Consider the following 25,048-nt stretch of genomic DNA (forward strand, 5'->3'; position numbering starts at 1 on the left):
CTTGGAGCCCAAATGCTGCAGGCTGGTTGAAAGAACTCCAAAATGTAAATAATGAGGTAAAACAAATCAAGTTGCACTTGATCAAAATCTACCCATGACATTTGCAGTTTGAAGGATATGAAAATAGCACCTGGGGTGAGGATTACTCTGCCATACTTGGATATGTATGCCATGGGAAAGAACAGAAACAAAATTAAGGCAGAATTATGGCTGCGAGAGAAGAGCAGGAGGTTTGGCTCAGAAGATACCATTCCATATACTGTATAAACTTTTTCATGTTCCTACTTCCAACTTTTTAACAGACCTACAAATCTTTTCATCTCTTCAAACAGTTATGCAAAAGTTATGGTATAATTACAGTATAATTCTACAAGCAATCAAAGCTTTTTGTCTTGTAACTGAGGTGGAACCAAGCCAATTCCAAAATTATGGCTGTCTTGTAACTGAGGTGGAACCAAGCCAATTCCAAAATTATGGCTGTAATACTCTTACAGCTGCACTAACTAAAAAGAAGAAACAAAACAATACCTACACAGGACAGGAGAGGCAGTGGGGAAAGTAGAAAAGTTATAGCAAGTTAAAAAGTTCTAATCTTTTAAGTGCAATGCACCATCTCCCTCTGCCTGGCAATTCATCTTTAGGAATAATCTTTCAAAAAATTAAATGGGTATTCTTCTCTGAGTGCAAAAAGATGAAGACTTCATTATCCAAACAAGTCTTCAACTCTGAAGACAAAGAAACTTACCACAGTACAGTTCTGTTCCTTGGCTCCACAGCTAAACTAAAAGGTGACAAGAGCAGCTGATCATTCACTATTAATGCTGACACAGAAAAACAAGATGTAAAAAAAAAAAAAAAAAAAAAAATCATTTTGACTAAGAATGAAACCAGCACGTGCTTTGTACATTAAGCTACTACTTTAAAGCTTATTCCAGAATTTCCAGAGAACAGCCGAGCACTGCAAAGCTAATCAAAACAAGATGTCTCTGTGCAGTTGAGTACTGCAAGAGATCCTTCAGTGTTCAGCAGCGGGACCACCCAGAAATTTCTTTTAAGATGTAAGACTAACAGCTGGGAGACTCAGCTTAGGCAAGTTCAACCATTTCTTCTCCTGTGTAACATTATCCCCCCCCATAGGACTGTTGGAGATAAATACACCCTCATTCACAAATACAGCTGTACGCTTAAATTTTGTGTTTTCTGATCTCATCTAGAATCTTAGAGAAGTTTTGGCAGGCATGACTATTACATACAATTCAAAGCTCAACTGTGATACTACTTTGTTAATTGCAAACAGCACTGTGATTGTGAAGCATATCTACATTTGCAGAGTAATCCAAGTATTCTCGCATATTTTTAAAACACTCCATATTTGACTGTTGCTGAAAAGAAGAGAGACCAGGGAAAAAAAAAAAAAACGATAGTGAGAATGCACCAAGATCTTTTTTAAATAACCAGAAAAAAAAAATCACTTACAGTAATAGTTATATTTTATTTTCTCTTTTAAGTTTCAATGTGCAGTATTTTCAGCATTTTTTTTTTAAAACTTAAACATACATCTAAAATTATATGCTTTCCTTTTCCTTTCAGTACAATTGCTTTTGGGGTTGGAGCTCCAAGCTTTTGCTCATCATTGCCCTTAAACTATACAAGACAACACCACAGAGTGCGTGTCGCATGCTGTTTACCTTATCCCTCCTCAGGCTGATCCAGCTTGATGGTATGCATACACAGACCGATGGGGATGATAAGCTCACACAAAATGCACGTGACAAAAAGCAGCGCATGCTTCACAAATGCTCTGCAGCATTTATACCCAGTTAACTTGCATACAGCTAAAACTTGACATAGGATAGAAGCTCTCCTGGGTATGACTGTGGGATTCTCAAGATTTTTTTCAATGGATACTTCAAGGTAGCATGCACAGAGAGTTCACCTGAAATCTCAATACTGGGTAAATTAGCATTCTGGACTTCCCCCAAATTTTGCTACATTGCTTTACTCTAGTTCTTGCAGCAGCTTGCTTTCACTTTAAAATAATTAAACTACGTAAAAACTACCGAAGTACTTTGCTCTCTTATAATTTTCATCAATTGTATCCTTATAACCAAAATTGTTTTAAAAGTAAAAGAGCAAAGCACCTACCATTGTCACTTAGTTGATTCCTACCTTTAGTAGAAAGTTTAGTTGGGATTGTACATAGAAAAAGTCTGCTTTATGCAATGAATGTACTTGAATCAGTTCCCCTTTTTCTCCCACCCCATCCCTTCCAACAACTGGGTAAGATCTTGAATAATAAAATTTAGTTAAACTGCTTATTGCTATATTTATTGCTCATTATACTCTAAAATTTATATTATTTAGGAAGCATAAATGCTTAGCTATGACAGCTCCACAAAATCTTAAGACAAACCAGGTCTGCTGCTCTTGGAGAACTGCCTTTGCAGTGTTTTTGACACAACCTCCTTATCTGCTATATAAAGTTAACAGCCATTTAAAAAGGACAATGGCAAGACAGAATGCTCTTAAGGCCAATCTACTAAATATCAACAAATTACTTTTAACCCAAAAGGTTCCACTTGTTCTCCACTTCGTTTGATCTAAATCTGTTCATTCATTACTCAGTGCTTCAGGAATGCTGCTGGTGGTTAAGAAACAAGCAATATCTTGGTGCTGAGAAGGCATTCCTACTGAAGCAAAAGTAATACACAATCATTTACTAGATGCTTTAGGCAAGAAATTACATCTGAGTAAACACTTTAGAGAAGATTTAAATAAACTCACATTCAGTTTCAACTGGCAAAAAGCATAAATAGTAAGGAAAATACTTTACAAATCCCACTAATAAGAACTGCTTTACAATGGGTTGTAGTTTCCAACTCCTCACTCTTGCGCTCAGTGCAAGGGAGGGCGCATGCTGAAATGAAATGCAATCAAACTTTCTTTAATGGGCCAGCGGGTAGCTGGCCCAAAAACTATTTATAAAAAGTTGGCTAGCATGCAGTGTTCCTAAAGGAGGGCCACATTATAGATTTAGTAAAGTAGATTCTTTGACAACTGAATTGTAAATGAAGTTTTAAACATTAATCTGTCTTAAGTATGCTCCCAATCATGCCATACCTCTAATCTTGTAAGGTTGTAAAGAAGCCAGCTCCGCTGCAGAGCACATTAAAGAAACTGCTTTGGTTAGCCAGGACAGCAAATGTAAGTCTTAAACCCAAACACACTTCTACCCTGTTCTCAGTGAAAAACTAAACACTGATTTTCAGAATTAGCTTTCTGTCTACAAAAGTTTAAAACATTCTGGGAAATAAAACTTCGCCTTAAGTAAATTTCAAGGGACAAGTGATTTTTTTTTTTTTTCTCCTTTTAAATCCAACAGTGGTATTTCTTAGTGGCCATTGTTTTGCTGTTACTCTCTCCACCCCACGTCTCTTGGCTCTTGTCACTAGAAGCAGGCAGGAGTAATTTTAAATGAGAATTCAATACAGAAGAAGTGAGGGTGGGGAAAGCGTGTCTAGGAAGTAGACAGAAGAGTGCGCTGCAGATGAAGCGTTCGATTTGAAGCACTACCAGTGTGTTTCCACGCTAGGAAGACCCTTCAGTTAAATTCTCAGTGATCCGAAGGGAACGTCCCAACAGGAGGTGCCCTTTAGACACTTCGGACACACGTTTCAGGAGGTACACTACGACAAGTCTCCAAGGGAGGTTAAACAGATGGAGTTACTACTGCCAGTGAATCTGCGTGATGTTAGAACCGACTGCAGCAGCTCTACAGCTTCACTAGAAATGGGTAATTCAAATATTTGCTTTAAGTCCAGCAACAGGCATTTAAGGAAAAGTGAGTCTGTCACATCTGATGATTTCCATCCAGCCACGCATACTGCTTAATTCTATGTATTCCTTCACTGGCTGGAAAGATTCTACGGCAAGTCCCAAATTGGTTTGCAAAGTTTCAGAAAGGGGCTAGCTCCCACTATCCCAAGATAAAGTAACCAGTTATTCTCTGTTAATCATGAGGAGCTTAAAATGATGAAGACTTTAACAGTTTTTAACACAATATATACTGTTATATGGTGAGAATATGACTAACGTGATGCTTAAAAAATATATTAAAATCTATTTTAAATTTTGGAAAATAGCTTACAAAAATATCTTCACTTAAATTATATATATCATACAAAAACTGACTGGGGTGTGGGTTTACAGTACAAAACGATTACTGGTGGTTACAAAAGGGAAGAGTGATCTATACTACCCTTAATGAAAGCACAGGGCATTATATCTCACTGCCTTGAATTAGTCTCTTATCAGAATTAAGATAATTTCCAATATAACTCAAAAACTGTTAAACAGTACCTATTTTATTAAACCTTCTTCTGAACTCCTGTTCAGTTTCTTTTAAAAATCACCACAGTGCTGTGGCCCAAGAAAGAAGAGTAACCCAACTAAGGGCAGAAATAGTTGCTCTAGATAGTAAGATCTGTAGAGAGCTAAATACAGCAACATCTACAGTTGTTTCTACTGCCCATACTATTGGTTCTGTCTACTGTAAGAGGCAGTGACACCAGCGGACAATTCCTTTGTAATCAATTTATGGGCAGAAGCAACAATTTTTGGTCTAGATTGGAATCAGTTTAAATACATGGGTTTAATAAATACAAATATACACATCTGTATACATTAAATGTTGTCACGTGTATAATTTCAACATATACATTATATACAGAAATACATACAGTACATGCTCCTCCTGACAACACTATCTCATTTTTTTCAAGTGTCACCAAAAGGTGTGATAAGAAAATGAAGAGAGGTTAAATATAGCATGTGACTGAGAACCAAGGTATAATTTCTCTATAATTAAAGAACTACAACAAATACAACTGAAGAGAAATGCTGCGCTACATTTCCCCATGTAATGCTTAGGAATCAATGGGTTCCCTGGGTAGCAAGTAAAAGCTAAATCTGGCCCTGTGTAGTGTCCTAAAATTCATGGATATTTGTACTCCGTTTGTGTCTAAAGCGTTATGTATACAACAGGTAATAAAAGAGGTTGTGTAATCTAACACCTTAGCCAGTTCCAAAGTAGACCACGACAGCCTTCTGATTCTTAACTGCCAGCATAAACTTGGTTAAATGAGAGTGGTTTGAATCCAGATGACTCCATGGTCTCAGGTAAGGTCAAATGGTTACTGACTACTGGGAAGCTTGCACCATTTTGTCTCTTAAAATGCTGTGCAGCAGATAAGAGCAGTTTAAGTATACAAAAGGCTAATCCAAAGTAACTAGTCCTCTCTTTTACCGTTACATATCAAAACAAAGGAATTCAAAAGAAGCTACAGTAAAGTGGATCACAAGAATGCCTCCTTAGTACGGTTTAAATTATGGACAAATTAATCAACATATTCCAGTTTTAAAGCACTTTAAGAAAAAGTGAGATGCAAAACAGGTGTAATCTGTACATTAAGATGGATTTCCAAAAGGAACATGAATTTGAGCACAAGGGAAAAAAATGAGGACAATACAGATGTCAAGACATTCAGTAGCGTGGCTTCTGTTCATCCCAAATTACAGCACAGCTCATGCACCACACATCTTACAATTTTACATACTGTACATGATATAGAAATATTTAAGTTAAAATTTCTTTTACTGATATAGTGTACTCAAATTTTAAATCCTGAGAAGAAAAAAGAAAAACATGTGGTTACGTATGTGCACTATATCTCCGATATCACCAACACGTACACCACAGGGTATCAGAAAGTCCAGAGAGAGGAACTACATGCTGGAAGTGTAACTCATGAAAGCCATTTTCTCTTTTCCTTGTTTGGGAGAGACATGAGGAAACAATTTCTATTCTGTACTACACAACAGTATATATAGGTACATAAAACGATGATGTTTTCTAATGACTGCAGCTTGCAGTAACAGTGTTTCTGTCAGTTTCTTACCAGCCGCAACACAGTGGTTTCAGCTGAATATTAGGAAGAAGAGTAATACCAGTTACCTTGCATGTAGTACTTGCTCATATTTTACAGTCAGTAAATGTTTCTCAAGTTAGTCCCAAACATCACTTGAAAAACGTTGACAGATTTCTTTCCCCTCAAGGTGCCTCGTGTCAACAACAAGAACTACTCAAGACTTTTCAGGGGATTTTCAGTGCTGCAGAGCACTTGTCCATGCATTCTGGAAGTAAAACTGGCAGCTCCGTGTTTATCACAAATGCAACCCCAGATACCTTCTTGATCTTGCATTCCGCAGAATTCATATCAAATTCCAGCACTGGTCATGCAGTTACATTACACATCAGGATGTTCAACATGCTGTGACCTTGTGGACATTTTGCAGACAAGTTAGTAGGCGATGATATGGGGTTCCTGGGGATGCTACCACCTCAAACACTGACTGAAAGGCCCTCCGATCTAATTCTTCATCTATCTGATGTCGGTAAAAGTCTATGGCCACCAAACAGAAGATGTTAACATCCACTTGCTCAGATTTTCCCATTCTGCTGATAATATGTGGAAGACTGAAACATAAGTTAAGGTCATAATACGCCAGAAGTTGCTCATCTTTTGGTACAGCACTTTAAACACTCTTCTCCAACAAAACAGTGTATTTTTCTGTTCACCAACAATGTTAAAGTTCAAAATACTGTAATGTAGCAACTAAAGTGCTACTACAGGAGTCCTATTTCTTCACTAAATGCAATTTCTTATCCCCAGAAATTCATTTTAACCTAGCAGTAGTTTTCTTTATCCACTGGAGCAAACAATGCAATCAGCTCCACAGTCACAACTGCTGATAGCCAAAGAGCACTGCTGAGATTAAGAGTCATTGGGAAGTTTCAAACATGACATATGGCCACTTCCTTGCCTGATCATGAAATGAAACAGTTACTTTTCTGTTTGTTTGGGTTTGGGTTTTTGTTTGTTTGTTTGTTTTTAAATAAACCCAGCACAGATACCACCTATTTCTTCTGGCTGTTCCAACTTATTTGGCTGGTGTCACTCCATTGCCAAAGCTATGGACACCTCCAGGGGGACACTTGCAAAATACAGTTTGTATGTAGAGGACAATTTTCTTTGAGTTTGTTATCTTTTTTTTTTTTTTAATATATTTTATCTTGCAGAAGGAAGATATAACAAAGCTGTTAAAGGTCACTACAAAGCTATCTGGTGAAGCTTTTAAAAAGTCCTTCAAAATAAAGACTTTCCCAATAGTCTTGCAGAGTCACAAGGAACAGATACTAAAACAGTAGTTTTAGGTAACTTCAGTCTCACAGTCTGTTTAGGAGTTCTCTTTTTTTCGCCCCCTCAAACTTGAGGCACCAATAGCACAAAATGATATGCACTACTACTAACTGCAGTAAATCTGCTTTTTTGGTGTGTTAAACTTGTACTCTTATCCTTCAAGTCTATCAAGTGCTTTACAGAATCACTGTATTTACCCAGAAATAACACACATTCAGTCTTTTTAGGATACATTGCTGAAATCCATTGACTGGTGGAAGCACTGACAAAAAAACAGGAAAGACTCCACATTGCCATTGCCACAGGTGTTCTTTGTGTGAAATTAGAAAGAGACAGCATCACCCAGTCACGGACCATTGAGGACTGTCCAGTGCTATGTAGTGTCTGAAATACCTGCAAAAACAGTTCACACAGGAATAAAGTCATGGTAGATGGACATGGGAAAGAATTTAGTTTCTCTTGTAAAGGTTCTCTCCAGCTACAAAGCTCTAAGGTTCACAAACCAGATTCCTGAAGACAGCTCTGAGTCTAAGGAATTAATGAACACAATGCCTAGAAAAAGAGATTCTGCAGAAGTCAGCCAGATCCAACTGGACTCATGATACCTGTGCCAAACTGAAGTAAACATACAGAAATGCAAGACTTGTCTGGTGTCTCAGTTTTCATAGATCTAATGTGGTGTGCACATACGCTCTAAAATGATGCATGAGTCCAATAAGTAGGTGCTGAAGAGCAAAATACCCAGAAGCCCAAGTGAGTCCACAGGAGCTTGACTGTAGAGTTCACAAGGCCGGAGGGCCTGGGCTAGGCCCTTGAGATCTAATATGTCTGAGCACCAGGATCCCAACTATTAATTTTCTCTTTATTTTCCCCATTATCAGTGACTGCACTGTACTGCTGTGAGCTTTGTCTCATGGGTGATGCGACAATTTGGGCCCTCCATGTTGCCCAGAAGACAAAACTCACAGCAGTACAGCTCAATGACTGGAAACAGTTTGTTACATCTAACAAAATTGATATTTGCCCCTCTGACTGAGCTGTCATTTAAGAGGTCTTCTGAAACATACAAGGAAAAAAAAATTATATATATACAAAAAAACATTACCTTATAAACTACTGTTGCCATAAACTGTGGGTAAGGCTGTTGGTTGGATAAAAATTCTCCAATAACTTTATTCATTACATCTTGTGGGGGGAAAAAGTCATCAAGGAACTGTGGAAGGATTCGAGCCACTACTCTGGCTTCAAAAGGAAATCCCTTCCTGATCCTGAAAATAATAAAAAAAGAACATATTTTATGATCGAATTCCAGTAAATATTTCATTCTTTTCTAATTTAATTGGCAATAGAAAGAACATTTTCCTTTCATCTACAGATAGGCAAAAGAGTCTTCAGCACTCAGGAATCCAAGTCTTCATGTAATCTTACTCTGTCTACCCAAAGAGGTCTATCAAAGCTATTAGCAATTGTTACAGGTGTCGTGCCTTCTCCCTCTCCCTTCCTTTTTTTTTTAAACAGTCAACATTTTCTGAAGCTCTGGAATTGCATCAGAGAAGATTTAATAAGAATGCTGAAAAAAATTAAACCAAACCAAAAAAGGACAGGGAGATCACTACTCCTAGTTATCAGAGAAAAGACCATTTATAAGCAGAACACTCATTTCCATTCATAACTTCTTTGCATATTTTTTTTATTCAAGACCAGGATGACCAATATATCAAACAGGAAAAGCAAGTGGCGCTGCACTGTAAAGAGGGGAAAAGCTACTCCAACTTAAAGACAATTTTACTAAGTAACACTGACTGGAAAAATCTTCCTCATAAAGGCTGCATCTGCTGATGTGTCAAGATCAAGTTACCACCACGTGACTACTCCCTGCAAAAGTTAATTTCTGCTTGTAGCATTCATGTTTGTTTTGCTAACTCTTAGGAGTGGTATTTTCAAAAGCACTCAAGCACTGCTCCAGTTCTGTTCCCACTGAGTGCAGAAGTGAAACCTTCATCCAGTTTTATGGAAAAAATACTGAACACTTTAAAAAAATGTAAACCATTATCGCATAAACTACTATGCAAAATCTAACATGCTATGCTCACTTAAGACAGCTTGAGACTGTCAGATCAAAAACAGGGGTTTTGAAACATTTCCATTAAATGAGTTCCATGTGAATACAGAAGTTTTACTGTACCCTGCCACTGCAATTACTTAACAGCCTTGGAAAGAGCAACACTTGGATGGGAGAAAGGGAAAAAGGTCTTAAACTCTTAGGGTGGTTTGAAAGATTACTTCCTGTAAACTGAATTTATATCCTTCATTATGCAGAAGACATCCTGAAAAGCACTTAAGAGTCTGACCTGAAGCGAGTTGGAAATACATGTATAAAGTATGGCTGTGCAACACAGTATTGGTTAGAACATGTCTGTTTTCCATTTACATTCCTGTACGTTTGTTCTGCCTTCAGCAATTCCATCAGTGTTACTGCGTATACTAGAACTATCAATGTTAAGCAATGGTAAGTAGAGAAACATAATTAATTACATATTAGATCTGTCAAATAGAGAAGTGACCACACAGTGCCAGACAATAATGTCCCTCCCGGTGCCCCATTACACATTTTATTCCCTTACCTATCAAAAAGGACAGATACTCGTTCCATAGCTACGATCACAGATTCACTGTCAGGAGCAGCAGGATTTGCATCTGTGGTACGACTGGGGCTGATTTTTTCCTTTCCTAAACCAAAATAATTTGTTACAAGTTTATTGTGAATGCTAAAATAAGACCTTTTTATCCTTGGTAATAAAAATAAATGTGGAAAATTAGCACTGTTAGTAAGCTAGTCTCTCAGCACATCAAAGGTATAAAAAAAATAAATACCTGTGTACATGCAAGTCAGCATTAATCCAAGTGCTGCCATTGCTCTGTGGGGGCTCTGCACATTCACTCTGTCAACACTCAGTTTAACTAGCGACTCACTATCCAGCCTAGAAAGTTGCTCTGAAAGAAGGAGTCGTTCTAATCCTCTCAGGACACAATGATAAATAATGGATGGCGTTGATTCATCACTTCCAGATACCATGACTCCACACATCTGAAATAAAGAAAAAAGCCCACTACCTGTTTTTGGGGTGTATTTATGTCATCTTTTAGCACCATACCACTGCAGCTAGTATGGAACTGCATCAGGCATTAAGAAAATCTGATGCACCTCAACCCAAAAGCATACCTACACCACAATTATCAAGTGTTAAAGATAGCTATGTGGTGATACCAAGTTACATGGCCACCTGTGATTGGAGGCATCACAACATACCTGTATAATTCCTGCAGAAAATTCAGGTCCTACATCAAGTGGGTAATTCTCAATCAAATAGAAAGCAGCTGCACACATTACCAAGATGTGCTGTTGGTTATGGATATTCACACAACTGCAAATAAGCAAAAGCACCAGTGGGCACTTATGTCAAAGCTGTCTAGGTCACAAATAGAGACAATACAAACAATCTTTAGAAGGTTTTTTTTTTTCCCCACATTAAATTTACACAGTTTTTATAATCACACAAAGTATCATCAAGATGCCTGTCGTGGTTTTGTTAGTAAGGGGGGGCTTAAGGTGGTAGCTTCTGTAGGAAACTGCTAGAAGTCGCTCCCCTTTGTTCAGTGGACTCGGCCGGGCCTAGGGCAGACCTGCTGCTGGCCAAGGCCAAGCCGATTGGTAGCAGAATGTCCCGTGATAACGCCTCTGCGATAACGTATTTAAGAAGGGGAAAACAGAAAAAAAAAGAGAGAGAGAAGAGAAGATGTGAAGAAGCTGAGCAGGGGCAGAGGCGCAGAGGGGGAGGCGCAGGCCTCATGGGCCTTGCAGGCCTCACCCTCTGGCCTCTCGCCAGGCAGCCGACTGGGCCCGACTCGGTCCAGCCCGGCTGCAAGAAGTGGAGAGGAGATGAGAAGTGAATAAGATGTAAAAAAAGATCCTGAGAGACATCCACCAGCCTGTTGTGAGGAACGGCTGCAGATGCCAAGGTCAGTGAAGAAGGAGGGGGAGGTGTAATGTGGCTCCTGGCCAAGATTCCCCTGCAGCCTGTGGTGACGACCATGGTGGAGCAGGTTGTCCCCCTGCAGCCCATGGAGGTCCACGGAGGAGCAGAGATCCACCTGGAGCCCGTGAAGGACCCCACACCGGGGGAGGTGGATGCCTGAAGGCAGCTGTGGCCCGTGGAGGGCCCGCTGGGACAGCTGTTCTGGAGGGACTGCACCCGTGGAAGAGATGACCCATGCCGGAGCAGTTCCACGAAGGACTGTGGCCTGTGGGAGGGACCCCACAATGGAGCAGGGGAGGAATGTGAGGAGTTCTTCCCCCAACCATGAAGCAGCGGCGTAAAACAACGTATGATGAACTGACTGCAACCCCCATTCCCTCTTCCCCCCTGTGCCGCTCAGGAGGGGAAGGTAGTAGAGATAATGTTAAGCTTGGGAAGAGGGAGGGGTGGGGGGAGGTTATCTTGTTTTCGGTCTCATTCTCCTGCTGTTTGTAGTAATAAATGAATAGTTTTCCCCAAGTTGAGTCTGTTTTGCCCGTGACGGTAACTTTAAGGATTTCTCCCTGTCCTTATCTCAAACCTCGAGCCGTTTTTCCTTATATTTTCTCTCCCTGTTCTCTCGGAGTGTGGGGGGAGTGAGAGAGAGACTGCGTAGTCTGGTCCGATCGGGGCTGAACTACGACAATGCCGTAAGAGAGCATTGGTTATCACGGAAATCCGGTGCAACATAAGAAATTTTACAGTAGTATAATTACAAGTTATCATTGCCTGACTTGTTCAGGGGAAAAACTTCATTATTGATCCTGCAAGTCTTACTCAAAGAGTGTGCTTATTGATAGAAAAAAATAAAGTTTACCAAAGAGAAAAATTTACCAAAGAGAAAAAAGTCTGAGCTATCAAACAGTTTTCTCACCCTCAAATATCCTTTTGCTTCTATAAATCAAATCTAAAATTGGCTGATAATCTTCATTTGTAAGATTTCAATGAAAATATCAAAATCTGCTTGATACAACAGCCTGCTCTAAAATGTAAATGTACTGACAACAGCAAACTATAAAGAGTCCTTTTATTCACACGTAAGTATGCAACAGTTGGGGAGGGGGGAAGATTCTTACTGTGCTACTCCTCTCAAATTGGAGAGTAGATACTCGCTGATAATTGGAATGAGTTGCTTTGCTGTCTCATCAAGCAAGTCACACTCAAGGATATAAAGAATTCCATGTAGAGCTCCAATCCGACTTGGCATATGGGTGCTTCTGAGGGTTGATTCCAGAAGTCTACTTACTGGTTCAGCCACAGCTTTATCCTAAAACATCCAACGAGAGTATTCATTAGAAGTCAACACTGGTTCAATACTGATGACTCCTGTAATCTGGAAATACTTGGAACAAATTAAAGAGCAGAAAATATGGCATGAACCAGAGCTGAGCTTAAAACGACTTTGAATCAGTGTCACCAGATAAGAGATGATTTGCAGATTAACTAGTAAACAGATGCTACTTTGTTTTACCTGTAAGAAATCATCTCATGATTTAAAACCAAATAAAACCAAGATAAGCATTAGTTCAATAAATAATATGTGCTATTAAGAATCCCCTACATATAGGACTTGGATGGTTGGGATTTTCTGGCCTTCCAGCTAGCCTCAAACGATGCTTCTGGCTGGTAGATGCCTCTGTCTGCATCCAAAAGAATACTCTGCCATCCACTCAAGCAATAGTACAGCATTCCACTTATTTTTCTCTAGGACCACTGGCACTCAGACTGACACATCTTTCTCTCCACCATTCCTATGATCTGCATGAGGGAATCAAGTGCACGCTCAATAAGTTTACAGATGACAGCAAATTGGGTGTAATGTTGATCTGCTTGAGGGTAGAAAGGCGGTACAGCAGAATCTGGACAGGCTGGATCGATGGGCCAAGGCAAATCGTAAGAGGTTCAGCAAGGCCAAGTGCCAGGTCCTGCACTTGGGTCACAACTACCCCATGCAATGCTACAGGCTTGGAGAAGAGTGGCTGCAAAGATGCCCAGTGGAAAAGGATCTGGGGATGTTGGCTGACAGCCAGCTGAATGTGAGCCAGAAGTGTGCCCAGGTGGCCAAGAAGGCCAACAGCATCCTGGCTTGTATCAGAAATAGTGTGGCCAGCAGCACTAGGGAAGTGATTGTCCCCCTGTACTCAGCACTGGTGAGGCTGCACCTCAAATACTGTGCTCAGTTTTGAGCCATTCAGTACAAGACAGACATTGAGGTGCTGAAGCACATCCAAAGCAGAGCAATGAAGCTGGTGAAAGGTCTAGAGAACAAGTCCTGTGAGGAGCCGCTGAGGGAATTTGGCTTATTTATTCTGGAGAAAAGGAGGCTGAAGGGAGGCCTTATTACTCTCTACCCTACAACAACCTGAAAGGCTATTGTTGCGAGGTGGGTGTCGGTCTCTTTTTCCAAATAAAAAGTGACAGGATAAGAGGAAACAGCCTCAAGTTCCGCCAGGGGAGGTTTACATTGGATATTAGGAAAAAAATCTCCACTGAAAGGGTTGTCAAGTATTGGAACAGGCTGCCTAGGGAAGTGGTGGAGTCACCATCTGTGGAGGTATAGCCATGTAGACGCGGTGCTTACAGACATGGTTTAGTGATGGACTTGGTAGTTTTAGGTTAACAGTTGGACTCAATGACCTTAAGGGTCTTTACCAACCTAAATGATTCTATGTTTAGTCTTCAAACATCAAGCTGGTATCAGCATAGTCAGAACAAGCTGATCTTTAAAACTCCTTCCGCATGTTTGGCATCACTTTCACAGCCTTCCCTTGCACAGTTTCTGCTACAATAGCTATCAAACGTCTTTCAAAACTTTTCTTATTACTATTACCCATATAGTTTTATATTAGTCTCAGAGTTTCTAGAAATGCTAACTTCCTCCAAATGAATTTGTAATTTTTTTCCCCAAGTTTCCACTCCGAAATGTTCACTGGAAAATACTACTGCTCCCTGGTCTACTGATTTAAAGACAGCAATATGTTTCATTAAATAACTTGCATCAATAATGCTCATTCCCTAAATGCAGAATGATGCAATGGAGGGAAAAGTGAAGGAAAGAAAATAGATACCTGACTATCAAGCTACATATGCATCACATGCACTGTGTCTCAGCCTCTTGTGAGATTACAGTCTGTAACACAAACCTAGCAATAGCTGTTCCTCAGTCCTCATTTCTGGCCTGAAAGGTAACAAATGTGTACGGGGCAAAGGTAACATTCAACTGAATAAGATACACCAAAAAGCACATGAAATTAAGCTCAACCTCAAAAAAAAAAAAAAAAAAAAAAAAGAAAGAAAACCCAAACCAAACAATCTGTTTGAATATGGAGCAACTGGAGATGATGTTTGCAACCTCTGAAAGCTCAGAACACCTGTCCTATTACTTCTTATAGCCATGCAGATCAGCTACGGGATTTTCTTAGAGACAAACCACTCTTACCAAAAACATCAGATTTTGCAGCAGAAGGTAAGGATGAGTTAACCTAGACACTCACAAATTTGCAATAAACTTCAATGAGAATTTCTTACCATTCCGAGAACAGCAGCAGCTTTACAAGTGGCTGGAATCAAATACTGTACAAGAATCTCATCTTCTGACGGATGCACCTTTCGCAATTCCATCAATGTTGTATACATCATCTCAAACTGATTCCTTTCTGTAAATAAGTCGGATACTGCCAGAAGCTGTACACAAATGAAAATTGAATATTAAAAAGCTCATTAGCAGACAGCCAAAAATTGACTCTCCCTTCTAATTGTCAGCAAAAGATTCCTCGATCTATTAAATGTGTAAACATGAACTCAAGTGTCTAGAATAACTATTGTTGTCCAGAATTAATTCCACTATCCATCTCAGATAACTATTACCTCCAAATGGTCCTTTTTTCCAATAGGTTTACAAAATCAAATCCACTATAGTAAGTAATTCTGGAAAATGAACAAATGTTGCCATTTACAATGTACAAAAACACTCCAAAACACATAATACATACTCTCTTGTAAGGATAGTTTCATTTTAAGACTTTTATAAGTGAATAATGGCTATCAAGACACATTCCACACCTGTGTTCTTTAGTTTTGCTTCTACACTTCAGCAGCCAATTTAATCCTCTAATACATAGTTGTTCTAATTTCATTTTCTTACAAAGAGAGAGGATAAGCAAAATCCTAACATCTTACTTCTAGCAAGTAGTCCAGTAAAACAGCGACTATCATTAAGTAACAATGAAGTGTTTGTAGTGTAGTAGCAGAATATGCAATCCAGATGCTTACATAGTTTAAATTAGTATAATGTTATAGTTGCTTAAGTTCTATTTCCGTACTGCCCATATAATAGCACTGCCAAGAATAATCAGTGTTTCGATATATTAAAAGATGCTTTACAAATGCTGCTTAGCTCTGACCATGTGGTAACTTACTCAATTAAAACTCTGAATAACAGTTTAGACTTACTGATCGCACCACTTCGCTAATCAAAATGACCGGTGTTCTCTTGCTGGGGTTTGATGGCAATATCCACTGACTATACAGCTCAAGCAAGAACTGAGAACAAGAATGTATATCTACACCAGCCCGGTGTTTCCTGCAAGGCACAAGAAGCAGGTGTTAGAATGGCTGTTCTTAAGCCCTGCTAAAATACTTGATCTGAAATAACGCAGTTATTTACCAGCATCCAATTTATAAAGCCAGCTTATTGAACTCAGCATGAAGAGATAGTAGCTTACTGATAAATCAAAGGAGAGACAAGAAAAAAAATAAGACACCTGGTGTTTATAGGAGAGGTTGGCGGTGAGGAAGGAGCTGGTATGTCATTCTCATCTTCTTCGTCCTCACCCCACTCTTCTTCTCTCAACGGAGTGATATTATTTCCTAGCCATATGGAGTGTATAGAGACCTTGGGGAAAACAAAAAACAAACAACAAAACAAATAGAAAAGAAGGACAACATTTAACACCTTCGCAGTCAGATCAGAAAATCTTAGAAGTCCAATACATCTTTCACTTAAATGACAGGCAATGAACACACAGCTTCAAATAACATTTACATGAACTGCACAATTTTTTTTTTAAACCTTTTTCAATATTTTCATTTAGCTCACTTCAAGCTGTATGGCACAGCAAAACCAGCAGCACCACATGCTTAGTGCAGCAATATAGGTGATGCTGAAAGTAGCATTTGGCTATAACCTGTAAGGATACACTAACAATGTACATGCATCATCCCAAAGTCAACTTACCAGATTTAAAATCTAAAGCAAAGTGTAAATATTTACAGTTCATATCAAGTAAGAAAATAATTTAGAAAGAGCTGTAATGACTGCAGTTCAACAGAAAACACATTCCTAACTCTTCTCAAATCATTACTCAGCATATTTGATTGCAATATAACCTTTCTTCTGAAACTAGAAAGGCCTAAGATTTAAAGTCCTTTGACTCAGGCTAGATAAACAATTCTCTACAAAGAAGAAAACTTCTTAGGTCTTCTTTAAGCTTTCTTAATAAAATTAAAGTTTGAGAACAATAAGACCTGTTGAAGTGATCTGTTGAAAGATTTCAAAACAAAAGCAGCACTTCCTGTGTTTTAACACAGATACTACTTTTTCTTTTAAGTTACTTATTTTACACAGCTCAAGACTTGCTTTTTAGACAAAAATTCACCCTTACATAGAATTCTTTTTCATGGTAAACAAAAATATACACATTTATTTTTTTTCAAGCAAGATTTCTAATGCCAAGTATTGTTACAGAGTTAACAGTTTCTGTAATTAACACACAGGGTCTGTAAACCTGCAAATCACTGTATGTTCAAGCCATTTGGGGTCTGACGAGAACATACAGAGCCTAGAGACAGACAAATGACCATTTAGTCTGCTGAATGCAAAAGATTCCTCAAGAAAAAGAAAGTCATCATTTAAGATTTTTTTCCCCACTAATATATACTATTCAAATAATGAAACATATTACATTTAAAACTTATATGTAATTTTATATAAAGACTAATTTTTCAAGAAGATAAATAACTGGATAAGGACTACTTTTCTATTCATAGTGCTAATTTTCCAACTAACACCATCCAGTGAAATTTATGTCCCTACACTGATTTGAAATTAAAACAACATTGCTTATTTTATGCTCAGTGATTTTTCATTTCCTAAGGGCTATTGCAAGAACACAACAGCAAATTAAAATCCAGTAGTTAAAGTGGGAGCTAACACCACAAGGGCTCTTTAACAAGCAAGGCTGAAAAGTGCAACTCAATAGCTGTCTCAGAAGTAGATCTCACACACACACAAGCAAAAATACCATGAGAGGTGGGATGGCTGGCTAAGAGGACTCACCCAGTTATGATCTACCCTGCTTTTAGTTTATGTTTGATATTAAGAAATGCCTCTCAACTGAATTTTCACAATGTGGAAGAAATGTAATAGAAGTCAAGCTCAAAGTGAAAACCTTCACAAACCTGTCCCAGTTTATAATCCATATCTCCTATTTCTCGTTCAGTATTGATCTGCAGTAAGAGTTTTTCATGGCTGATAAGAGCACCTATAACAAAACAGAAGACAAGTTTTTAAAACATGCATAACAAAGTAGATGTGAAGACAGCTTCATATTCTGCAAACTGGATTTGCAAATAAATTCTTAGAGTATCATTTTTACTTTTTAAATGTAAAAAATTCATTCTCCCTCTTCCCCTCAAACAGAAGTACTTACCTGTAGTAGCAGGAGAAAGTGATGGAACAGGGTCCCAAGCTTGATATAAGTGATGAGTAGCAATATTATCTCTCTTAGATACCATTGCCTGGATTTCCTGTTCAACAATTCCCCTGATAACACTTAGCTTCCTCCCAAACCTGAAAGCCCAACAGAAATCAATTTAAGAAGATTTTCCCTTTCACATTTTTGTGCCAGTCTGACTAGCTTACTCTACAATGTTATGTGCCTATGCTTATTTTCGTTAACAGGGATAATGAGAAATATTGAAAAATATATTCTGCACATTTTTTACTAGATTTTAATAAGATGCTGTCTTTTTCGGATACTGTCTTAACTCAGCAGGTTCATGATGCCAAGTCCATGTAACTTCTATGTAAACAGATCCATCCATATACACGCTTGCTTAGAAAAAGTCTATACATATTTTTGCTACAGCTAGGTTAGGCAATTGTAATTATGTATTAATCACAGTTATAACTTTAATGAATTTCAGAGCAAGTAAAAAAATACCTTGTGTCCAGAGCTTTTAAAGCTTTGTTGCGGGGCTGCTGTTCCAAACAGCTAACTGCTGGATTGCCTGCAACAGGTATTGTCATTGCACTCAGCACCAAGGAAGTTATGGCTTGTACTGCAAGAACATTAATTTGGGTCCTCTCTGTATCTTCCTGTAAAATGAACTTACTGTAATTTGAATTGTCAAAAAAAAAAAAAAAAAAAAAAAAAAAGAATCCTGAAAGCTTTGAATCAGTTTGTCACCTTCCATTAAATTATCATTAATAAGTCTGACATCTGGACTTCCTCCCATCCAGAAATCTAGCTGACATAAGCAGTGCACAGAAAGCACGGTGACTGTAGCTGCAACGCATCCTTCCACATCATCAGCCATTCTACATGCATCCTCTCTTATCCCAACAGCATTAAAACCTCAAAACGTCCATTTTGGAGCTTAGCAAGTGTTTAGTTTCTTTATTTGCATCTACCCATTAGTCACCTATTGAAACAAAGCATCGAATAAGATCAAACTCTTCAGAGAAGAATCCATGTTCACTGTTTTTAGAAACTGCTTATTAAGGAACAAAACTCAACCATGAATTTTCAGCAACATTTTTCTGGGTATCATTATCCAGATGCATCCAATGTTTCTTCTAAACCAAGATGCTACACATCCAGTATTTACCACCATTGTAAAAGTGTGAGAAAACTGTAACACAACTTTCTTAAAGTATTTGGTTAGATTCAATCCATTATTCATACTTGAGGCACTGACATTTTTCCCCAATAGAAATATTTGGAACTATACACATTGCATCAAGTACCTTGCCTCTATAAATCATCATCACTGTAGCAGTCTGTTTCGTACCCTTAAAAAAACCCAACCAAACAAAAAAACTCAAAATAAACTTCTGGCACTGTGGGTTGTAACTAATCCTCCTTGTGCTGAAGGTAGCAAGAACTTTCACAGTATATTTAACTTCTTTTGCTCGTAATTGTTTATCATCAGTACTTCGACTAAATCAGTTTTTTTTACAAACTAAAATTAGAACAATGGCACAAAAACTTGCAGATTCTGAAGTGGTAGGATGCTTTTCAGTTTTTGCTTTGGTTGTATAGATTCTAATTCCTTCTTGAAAGTATCAGACCACCAGACAGTCTAAACCTTTTTAGAAAATGTAAGACGGTAACAATTTTTCAACTTTTTTTAAAAAAAGAATCTTGTATTTTTATTTCAGAAAATATTAACATACTGAAATTTATAAGACTGCTTAAAATGTTTGCAGTTTTGAATATACTAGATATCCTTGGAAAGTAAAGGAGCAGTATTACTCCCATTCTACAAATCAAGGCATGCTATGTGATAAATAAGGAACTACCAAAGGCTAGGTTGCCTTACATCTCATCCAACGTGGCCAAAATTAAAAATTCTGCAGTCTCCAAGTCAGTCTAGCTAACAGAAGATGCTAACTGAGGGAAGGGGGATGATGATGCCCTACTCTTTTTTTGGAATCTGACACCTAGGAAGCAAGGGAAAAACTCCTTTGTCCACTACCCAGGATCCACTATTTGTAGGCATCCACCCTCTGGATTCTTCAAAATGCTTAAGGCTCTGCACCTACCATCAGGGCCACTCAGGGCCACTCATGACTTGGGAATAAACAGTATATGAGCCTAGGAAAAAACCTTTCAGGTCAAAGAGCTCAAACACAGTAAATTCAGTTCACCAGTAGGTTACAACATCTGAAGAGGGAAAGTCTCTTTCATGATAGCTAAGTTCACTCTCATCTTCACTTTTGGAATACATACATTTCTTTGGCTCTGATCCCCAAATGTCCTCATTGAATTCTGAACACCTACCTGAGGCATCCAAGTTAGAAGTCCAATATACAGTCTACAATTGGAGCAAGAGACATAGGCATGGATCTCCAGGTCAATTAATTTCTAGTCAAGAATCTTGCAAAAACATCTTACAAAAGAAACTCCCCTTGAAGTTTGATTATTAGGTAGCATCGATAATTGCAGTAATACATATTATTATGTATACATACTATGGCTAGTTACAGTCAACTAGTGTATTTCCTAAAGGCACAGTTCTCTCACACGTTGTTTCTTTCAAAGCTTTTAGAGTTCCTGTTGTGGCTAAAGCCAAACATCTAATCAAGCAAACTTTGAACCATGTGTGTGTGTGTGCGGAGTGACTTACCAAAATAAAGTTTAAACAGCCTTACTAAAATTTTTCCATACTATTTACATGTTTGCAGAAGCTTTGAGTCAGAAGATGGATGTGTCTGAACTCACAGGAATATGAAGACAAGAAAATACAAAACCGGAAAGAATTTCTTAGTTTTAGTCACTATTTTTCTGCTTTATGGGTTTATTAATAGAAACAATTTCCTTAGTTTAATTAAAATTTAGTTTAAAGAAATTCAGTGAATGACATTACCTCTTGCTGGTTCTCCTCTTGGTCCATCACAATAGGCTGAGATACAAGCACACCAAGTAAAGTAGCCCAAGTCTCTTCAAACTGAGTACGGCTGGTCCATCCTATGGAAACACTCAGAGATAGCCATTTATGTCTTAATACAAATATAAGCATGGAACAGTATTAAAAATCATACATTTTTTCCATAGATTTAATTTCATACCATTTCCTATTCAATTCAACATTTTTTGTTATCACTACAGCTTAAATTAAAACTGATCTATCTTAAGAAGTGACGAATCCCTTAGAAGGGTTCTGAATATTATTTTTTTAAATGGTCCTGTTTGGGTTGTTTCTTATATACACTTAAATATATTTATTGTCCAACTTTTGAAGCACTGAGATCTATCAAGTTCTCACAACACAGAAAATAATACAGAAAATTGGCCAGTTCTCACAGGAAAGAAAGTCGTGGAGAATCCCACAATGACCCAAGAAATCTTCATGCCTTAGAAGTGACATGGCTGAATTGCCTAGAAATAGGCCATTGAAATTCAAGCACTTCTCAAAAAGTTTTTCCAAACAGATTTTTACCTATAGAAGACTGCAGAGGATTCCTGAATAATACTCTGCAGTTTTTACTAATGGTATCTAAAGAATTAAAAGTGAGAATCTCATTTTAGGCATTAAAGTGATCAAACAGAAATTAGTGCTACACGAGTCAGTCAAATATTACCCTGTAGGTGAGGAAGGAGGGGAGTTGGGGAAAGGAGACAGATTTCTGTAAGTGTCTGGAAAATTTGCTGCATAACTCTTGACAGTCTTATTGATTGACAAAGACTTGACCACTTAAGCCTCACTCCTCTTGTTCAGTAAACCCTGACATATGCAGAAGCTTTAAAGTGACAGCAACTCATGAGAGTGTGGCACTAAATTCTATTTATGGATTACACATAAATAAAAAAAGACAGGAAGCAAAATATTCTCCAACATACTGTCAAATGGCTGTTCTGTACAGACCATACTGTCAGAAAACAAGTGGTCATTCTATAGAGCACAATGAAATTCACCTCCCTGAGCTGGAAAAGTTTTTGGCTTTATTTCTATAATTTATCATCTTTTTCTCTGCATTGAGCAAAATGTAAGAATTACTGCAGCACAATTACTAACCTGCTCTGAAATATTATTTCTCTTCCATATAAGCAACAAAAGTAAACAAATGGTACCAGATTCAGTTATCCAGTAACTTCACAACTCAGGTAAATGCCCAATAAAAGCCAACTGTATTAATTTTAAGTTTCGTACGTACCAAGTGTATTAATGCGATAGATGAATTCCTTAAAGATTTCTTTCTCCTGAAGAAATTCTACTGGGATTTCAGGAAAAACTGTGCCAAAGTCACCTGCAGGCTTTGGTGACCAGCCTAATTTCCAGACCTGAAGAAATATAAAGACAGACTACTTATCCAAACCAGAAATAGTATTAACATGACAGCTATAAATATATATATATGCACCATTCAAAAGCAATGAGACATCATTAAATAAAGTAATTCTCTAGATGCAAAAACATTTACAGAAAGATTAAATATATAACACAGCTGTACTTCTAACTTTGTGGGTTTTTTTTTTTCATATTTCTCACTACGAATTAATTATTCAGTCCTACTGTCCAAGTCTGGACATGAAAGCAAATTAGGTTCCTGTCATGTATTTCAGTTTAGAATTTAATTGCCAAGTGACTCCTACACTGTGCAGAAATGATGCTGAAAGGTAATTCAGGAAAAATAGTTCACATACTATTGATGGCTCAAAAAGTACAAAGATACATCCAAGAGTGGCAAAAAATGTCTCAATCAAAAAACCAAACCAAAACAAAACATAAAACCAGTATCTTTTGACATCTCCTCAAAAACAGAGTGCTGAGAAACAAAGAAAGGCCAGAGAAATGGCCTTGCACATCTGAGGAAACTCCCTTTTGCTCTGCCTAATAAGCATCTAGATACATTTCTGATAACGGTTTTCAAGTTTATCAAAACAAAGTAATTTCATAGTACTATCGATACATGGAGGTAATAACAAGGTGTTCTTAAATCAATGTTACAGTGGCCAAAAAGAAAAGGTAGAAATACCTTGTCCAAAGGATCTAAGATGAATTAAGAATGCATGGTAACACATAATCTGAAAGTATCTGTGTGGCATACCACAGTATGGTACCACACACAGATACTTGAGTTAGTTCTTAGTTCAGACACTACTTCAGACACCTCAGCACTATTGCATCGTTGTCATACTTAGCATAACAAAAAAAATGAATATGTCAAGTCAGGTGTCATAAAGAATATAGCACTGCAGATTTTGCACACTTTCCAGGGCAAGCAATCCCACTGAGGAGGAAGAAGTATTAGCCCTAACAAAGCACCCAAGTCACTGCTTGCTTTTCCTTTAACTACTGCTTGGGTAATCTTTCCCGTAAGAACGTAAAGAGTGACTACACTGCTTTCGAAGCAAATCTCTGATTCCAAGCTGAACTCTTATTTGATATCTTTACAACGTTTTGCTAGTCGGTGTTTAAAAAGTACAAACTGGCTGATCAAACTAGCTAAAGGTTGAAGTCACACTGACACAAAACTTAAGATGCAAGCATATTTGGTTGTCAAGAAGTTGCTCAATAGCTTTTAAAGTCTTGAAAACAAAGCATAATGAACATACCAAGGGAGGTACTCTTGTGTAACTGTTCACTAGAGGCAGCCTTGCTAAACTGATGATAATGTTCTTGAGGACAGGAGTAAGAAACGCTGGGATACTGCTGTTTCTCTTGTGCCCCAGTGACAAGACAGTCTGCAAGCATTCCACCATCTCGGCTATCATTTCACAAGCTGCAGTAACGTGTTTAGGTTCTTTGTTGGGAGAAAAAGAAATTCTGTTTTATTAATCTATTCAAAAGACACATAATTTAAAAAGAATCAGAAAACCAAGAAATGCTTAATGAAAGAGTATGTCAACTGAAAAGGACAAAACCACAATAAGGATGTAGACAAAGAAATATTGTAGAATATTTCAGCTAGTTGAAGAGAACAGTAACAAATCAAGAAATAGAGAATAGTAACAAATAGAAATAGAGAAATAGAGAATAGTAACAAATCCTCTCTCCTCCACATCAAATTTTAAAATTCCGCAATACTTGAAAAAGCTCAGTCTGCAGCATGCTGCACAGCGAACAGAATCCCCCAAAAGAAAAATCTTCATTAATGCTTAACTTCCAAAAAGACCCAACTATACCTGTTAAAAATATGTCCACCTGTATTTAATAAACATTTATCAAATACAAATAAGGTCTCAGATGAACTCCCATTGTTAAAAAACAAAACAAACACAAAAACACAACACCAAAAAACCAAAACTCAATAATGGAAAGAATACCTACAAATATTTCTTTAGTGAAAGTTTAAGACAAACATGTAATTCACTGTTTACTTACTCTGTGTGTTTGAATCAACTTCACACTCATTTAAGCCTTTTGAGGTATTCTTTCTTTCAGGACTAAGTAGTTGATTGCCAGGTTCAACTGCAACTGAATTAGACAAAGAATATTTAATAGATAGAGCCATAGTTCTCATATTCTATTTTTCTCCTCAAAAATCACATAGTAAAACTATTTACATCTCTAAGTCATCTGCCAAGTTCAAAAGTAAACATCAAATTTAAAATGAGAAATTAAAACACTAAAAATAAATTTGTAGAAGAAATAATTAAAAAAGACTCAGAGCAAATATTCCAAACACCTAGCATTTGATCAGCTATAATTGACAATTTATTAAGAAAATTTTCTCATAGCTGTTCAAATTGGACTCACCTGCTTCTATGATAAATCTAATGCAGTTAATTAAGGAACAAGCATATGTCACATTAACTGCAGAAGCCAGCAAATTCCAGAGACTAGGCTGCTGTAACATCAGACAGCAACAATTCAGAGCGGCTTGAAGATCTATACTTAATGGAAGCCGGTCATGCATTAAATGCCATGATACTGCCTGTTCAAAAATAAAAATTTCCCATTAATAGCAAATTCTTGCAACAGAAG

The 25,048-nt window shown here is 37.7% G+C and overlaps 1 protein-coding gene across 4 annotated transcripts in view; it reads right to left on the bottom strand.

Moving 5' to 3' along the window:
• Positions 1 to 1,472: 1,472 nt before the first annotated feature.
• The window catches only part of HTT (huntingtin), an 86,955-nt gene continuing 63,379 nt past the window's right edge, over positions 1,473 to 25,048 (bottom strand). For all 4 annotated transcript variants that reach the window (XM_086747803.1, XM_086747802.1, XM_086747801.1 and 1 more), the window contains 18 exons: positions 24,821 to 24,998; positions 24,446 to 24,538; positions 23,677 to 23,864; positions 22,275 to 22,401; positions 20,987 to 21,087; positions 18,559 to 18,713; positions 18,046 to 18,185; positions 17,795 to 17,877; positions 16,099 to 16,229; positions 15,788 to 15,917; positions 14,864 to 15,019; positions 12,412 to 12,602; positions 10,570 to 10,684; positions 10,134 to 10,347; positions 9,884 to 9,989; positions 8,365 to 8,527; positions 7,492 to 7,652; positions 1,473 to 6,535 (listed from right to left, as the gene is read on the bottom strand). In XM_086747803.1, coding sequence (XP_086603929.1) covers positions 6,322 to 6,535; positions 7,492 to 7,652; positions 8,365 to 8,527; positions 9,884 to 9,989; positions 10,134 to 10,347; positions 10,570 to 10,684; positions 12,412 to 12,602; positions 14,864 to 15,019; positions 15,788 to 15,917; positions 16,099 to 16,229; positions 17,795 to 17,877; positions 18,046 to 18,185; positions 18,559 to 18,713; positions 20,987 to 21,087; positions 22,275 to 22,401; positions 23,677 to 23,864; positions 24,446 to 24,538; positions 24,821 to 24,998 — 2,646 coding nt within the window. In that variant the 3' untranslated portion in view covers positions 1,473 to 6,321. The remainder of the gene's footprint in view (positions 6,536 to 7,491; positions 7,653 to 8,364; positions 8,528 to 9,883; positions 9,990 to 10,133; positions 10,348 to 10,569; positions 10,685 to 12,411; positions 12,603 to 14,863; positions 15,020 to 15,787; positions 15,918 to 16,098; positions 16,230 to 17,794; positions 17,878 to 18,045; positions 18,186 to 18,558; positions 18,714 to 20,986; positions 21,088 to 22,274; positions 22,402 to 23,676; positions 23,865 to 24,445; positions 24,539 to 24,820; positions 24,999 to 25,048) is intronic.

Source organism: Chlamydotis macqueenii, chromosome 4 (assembly GCF_036417535.1).
Source record: "Chlamydotis macqueenii isolate bChlMac1 chromosome 4, bChlMac1.mat, whole genome shotgun sequence".
NCBI classification, from domain to species: Eukaryota; Metazoa; Chordata; class Aves; order Otidiformes; family Otididae; genus Chlamydotis; species Chlamydotis macqueenii.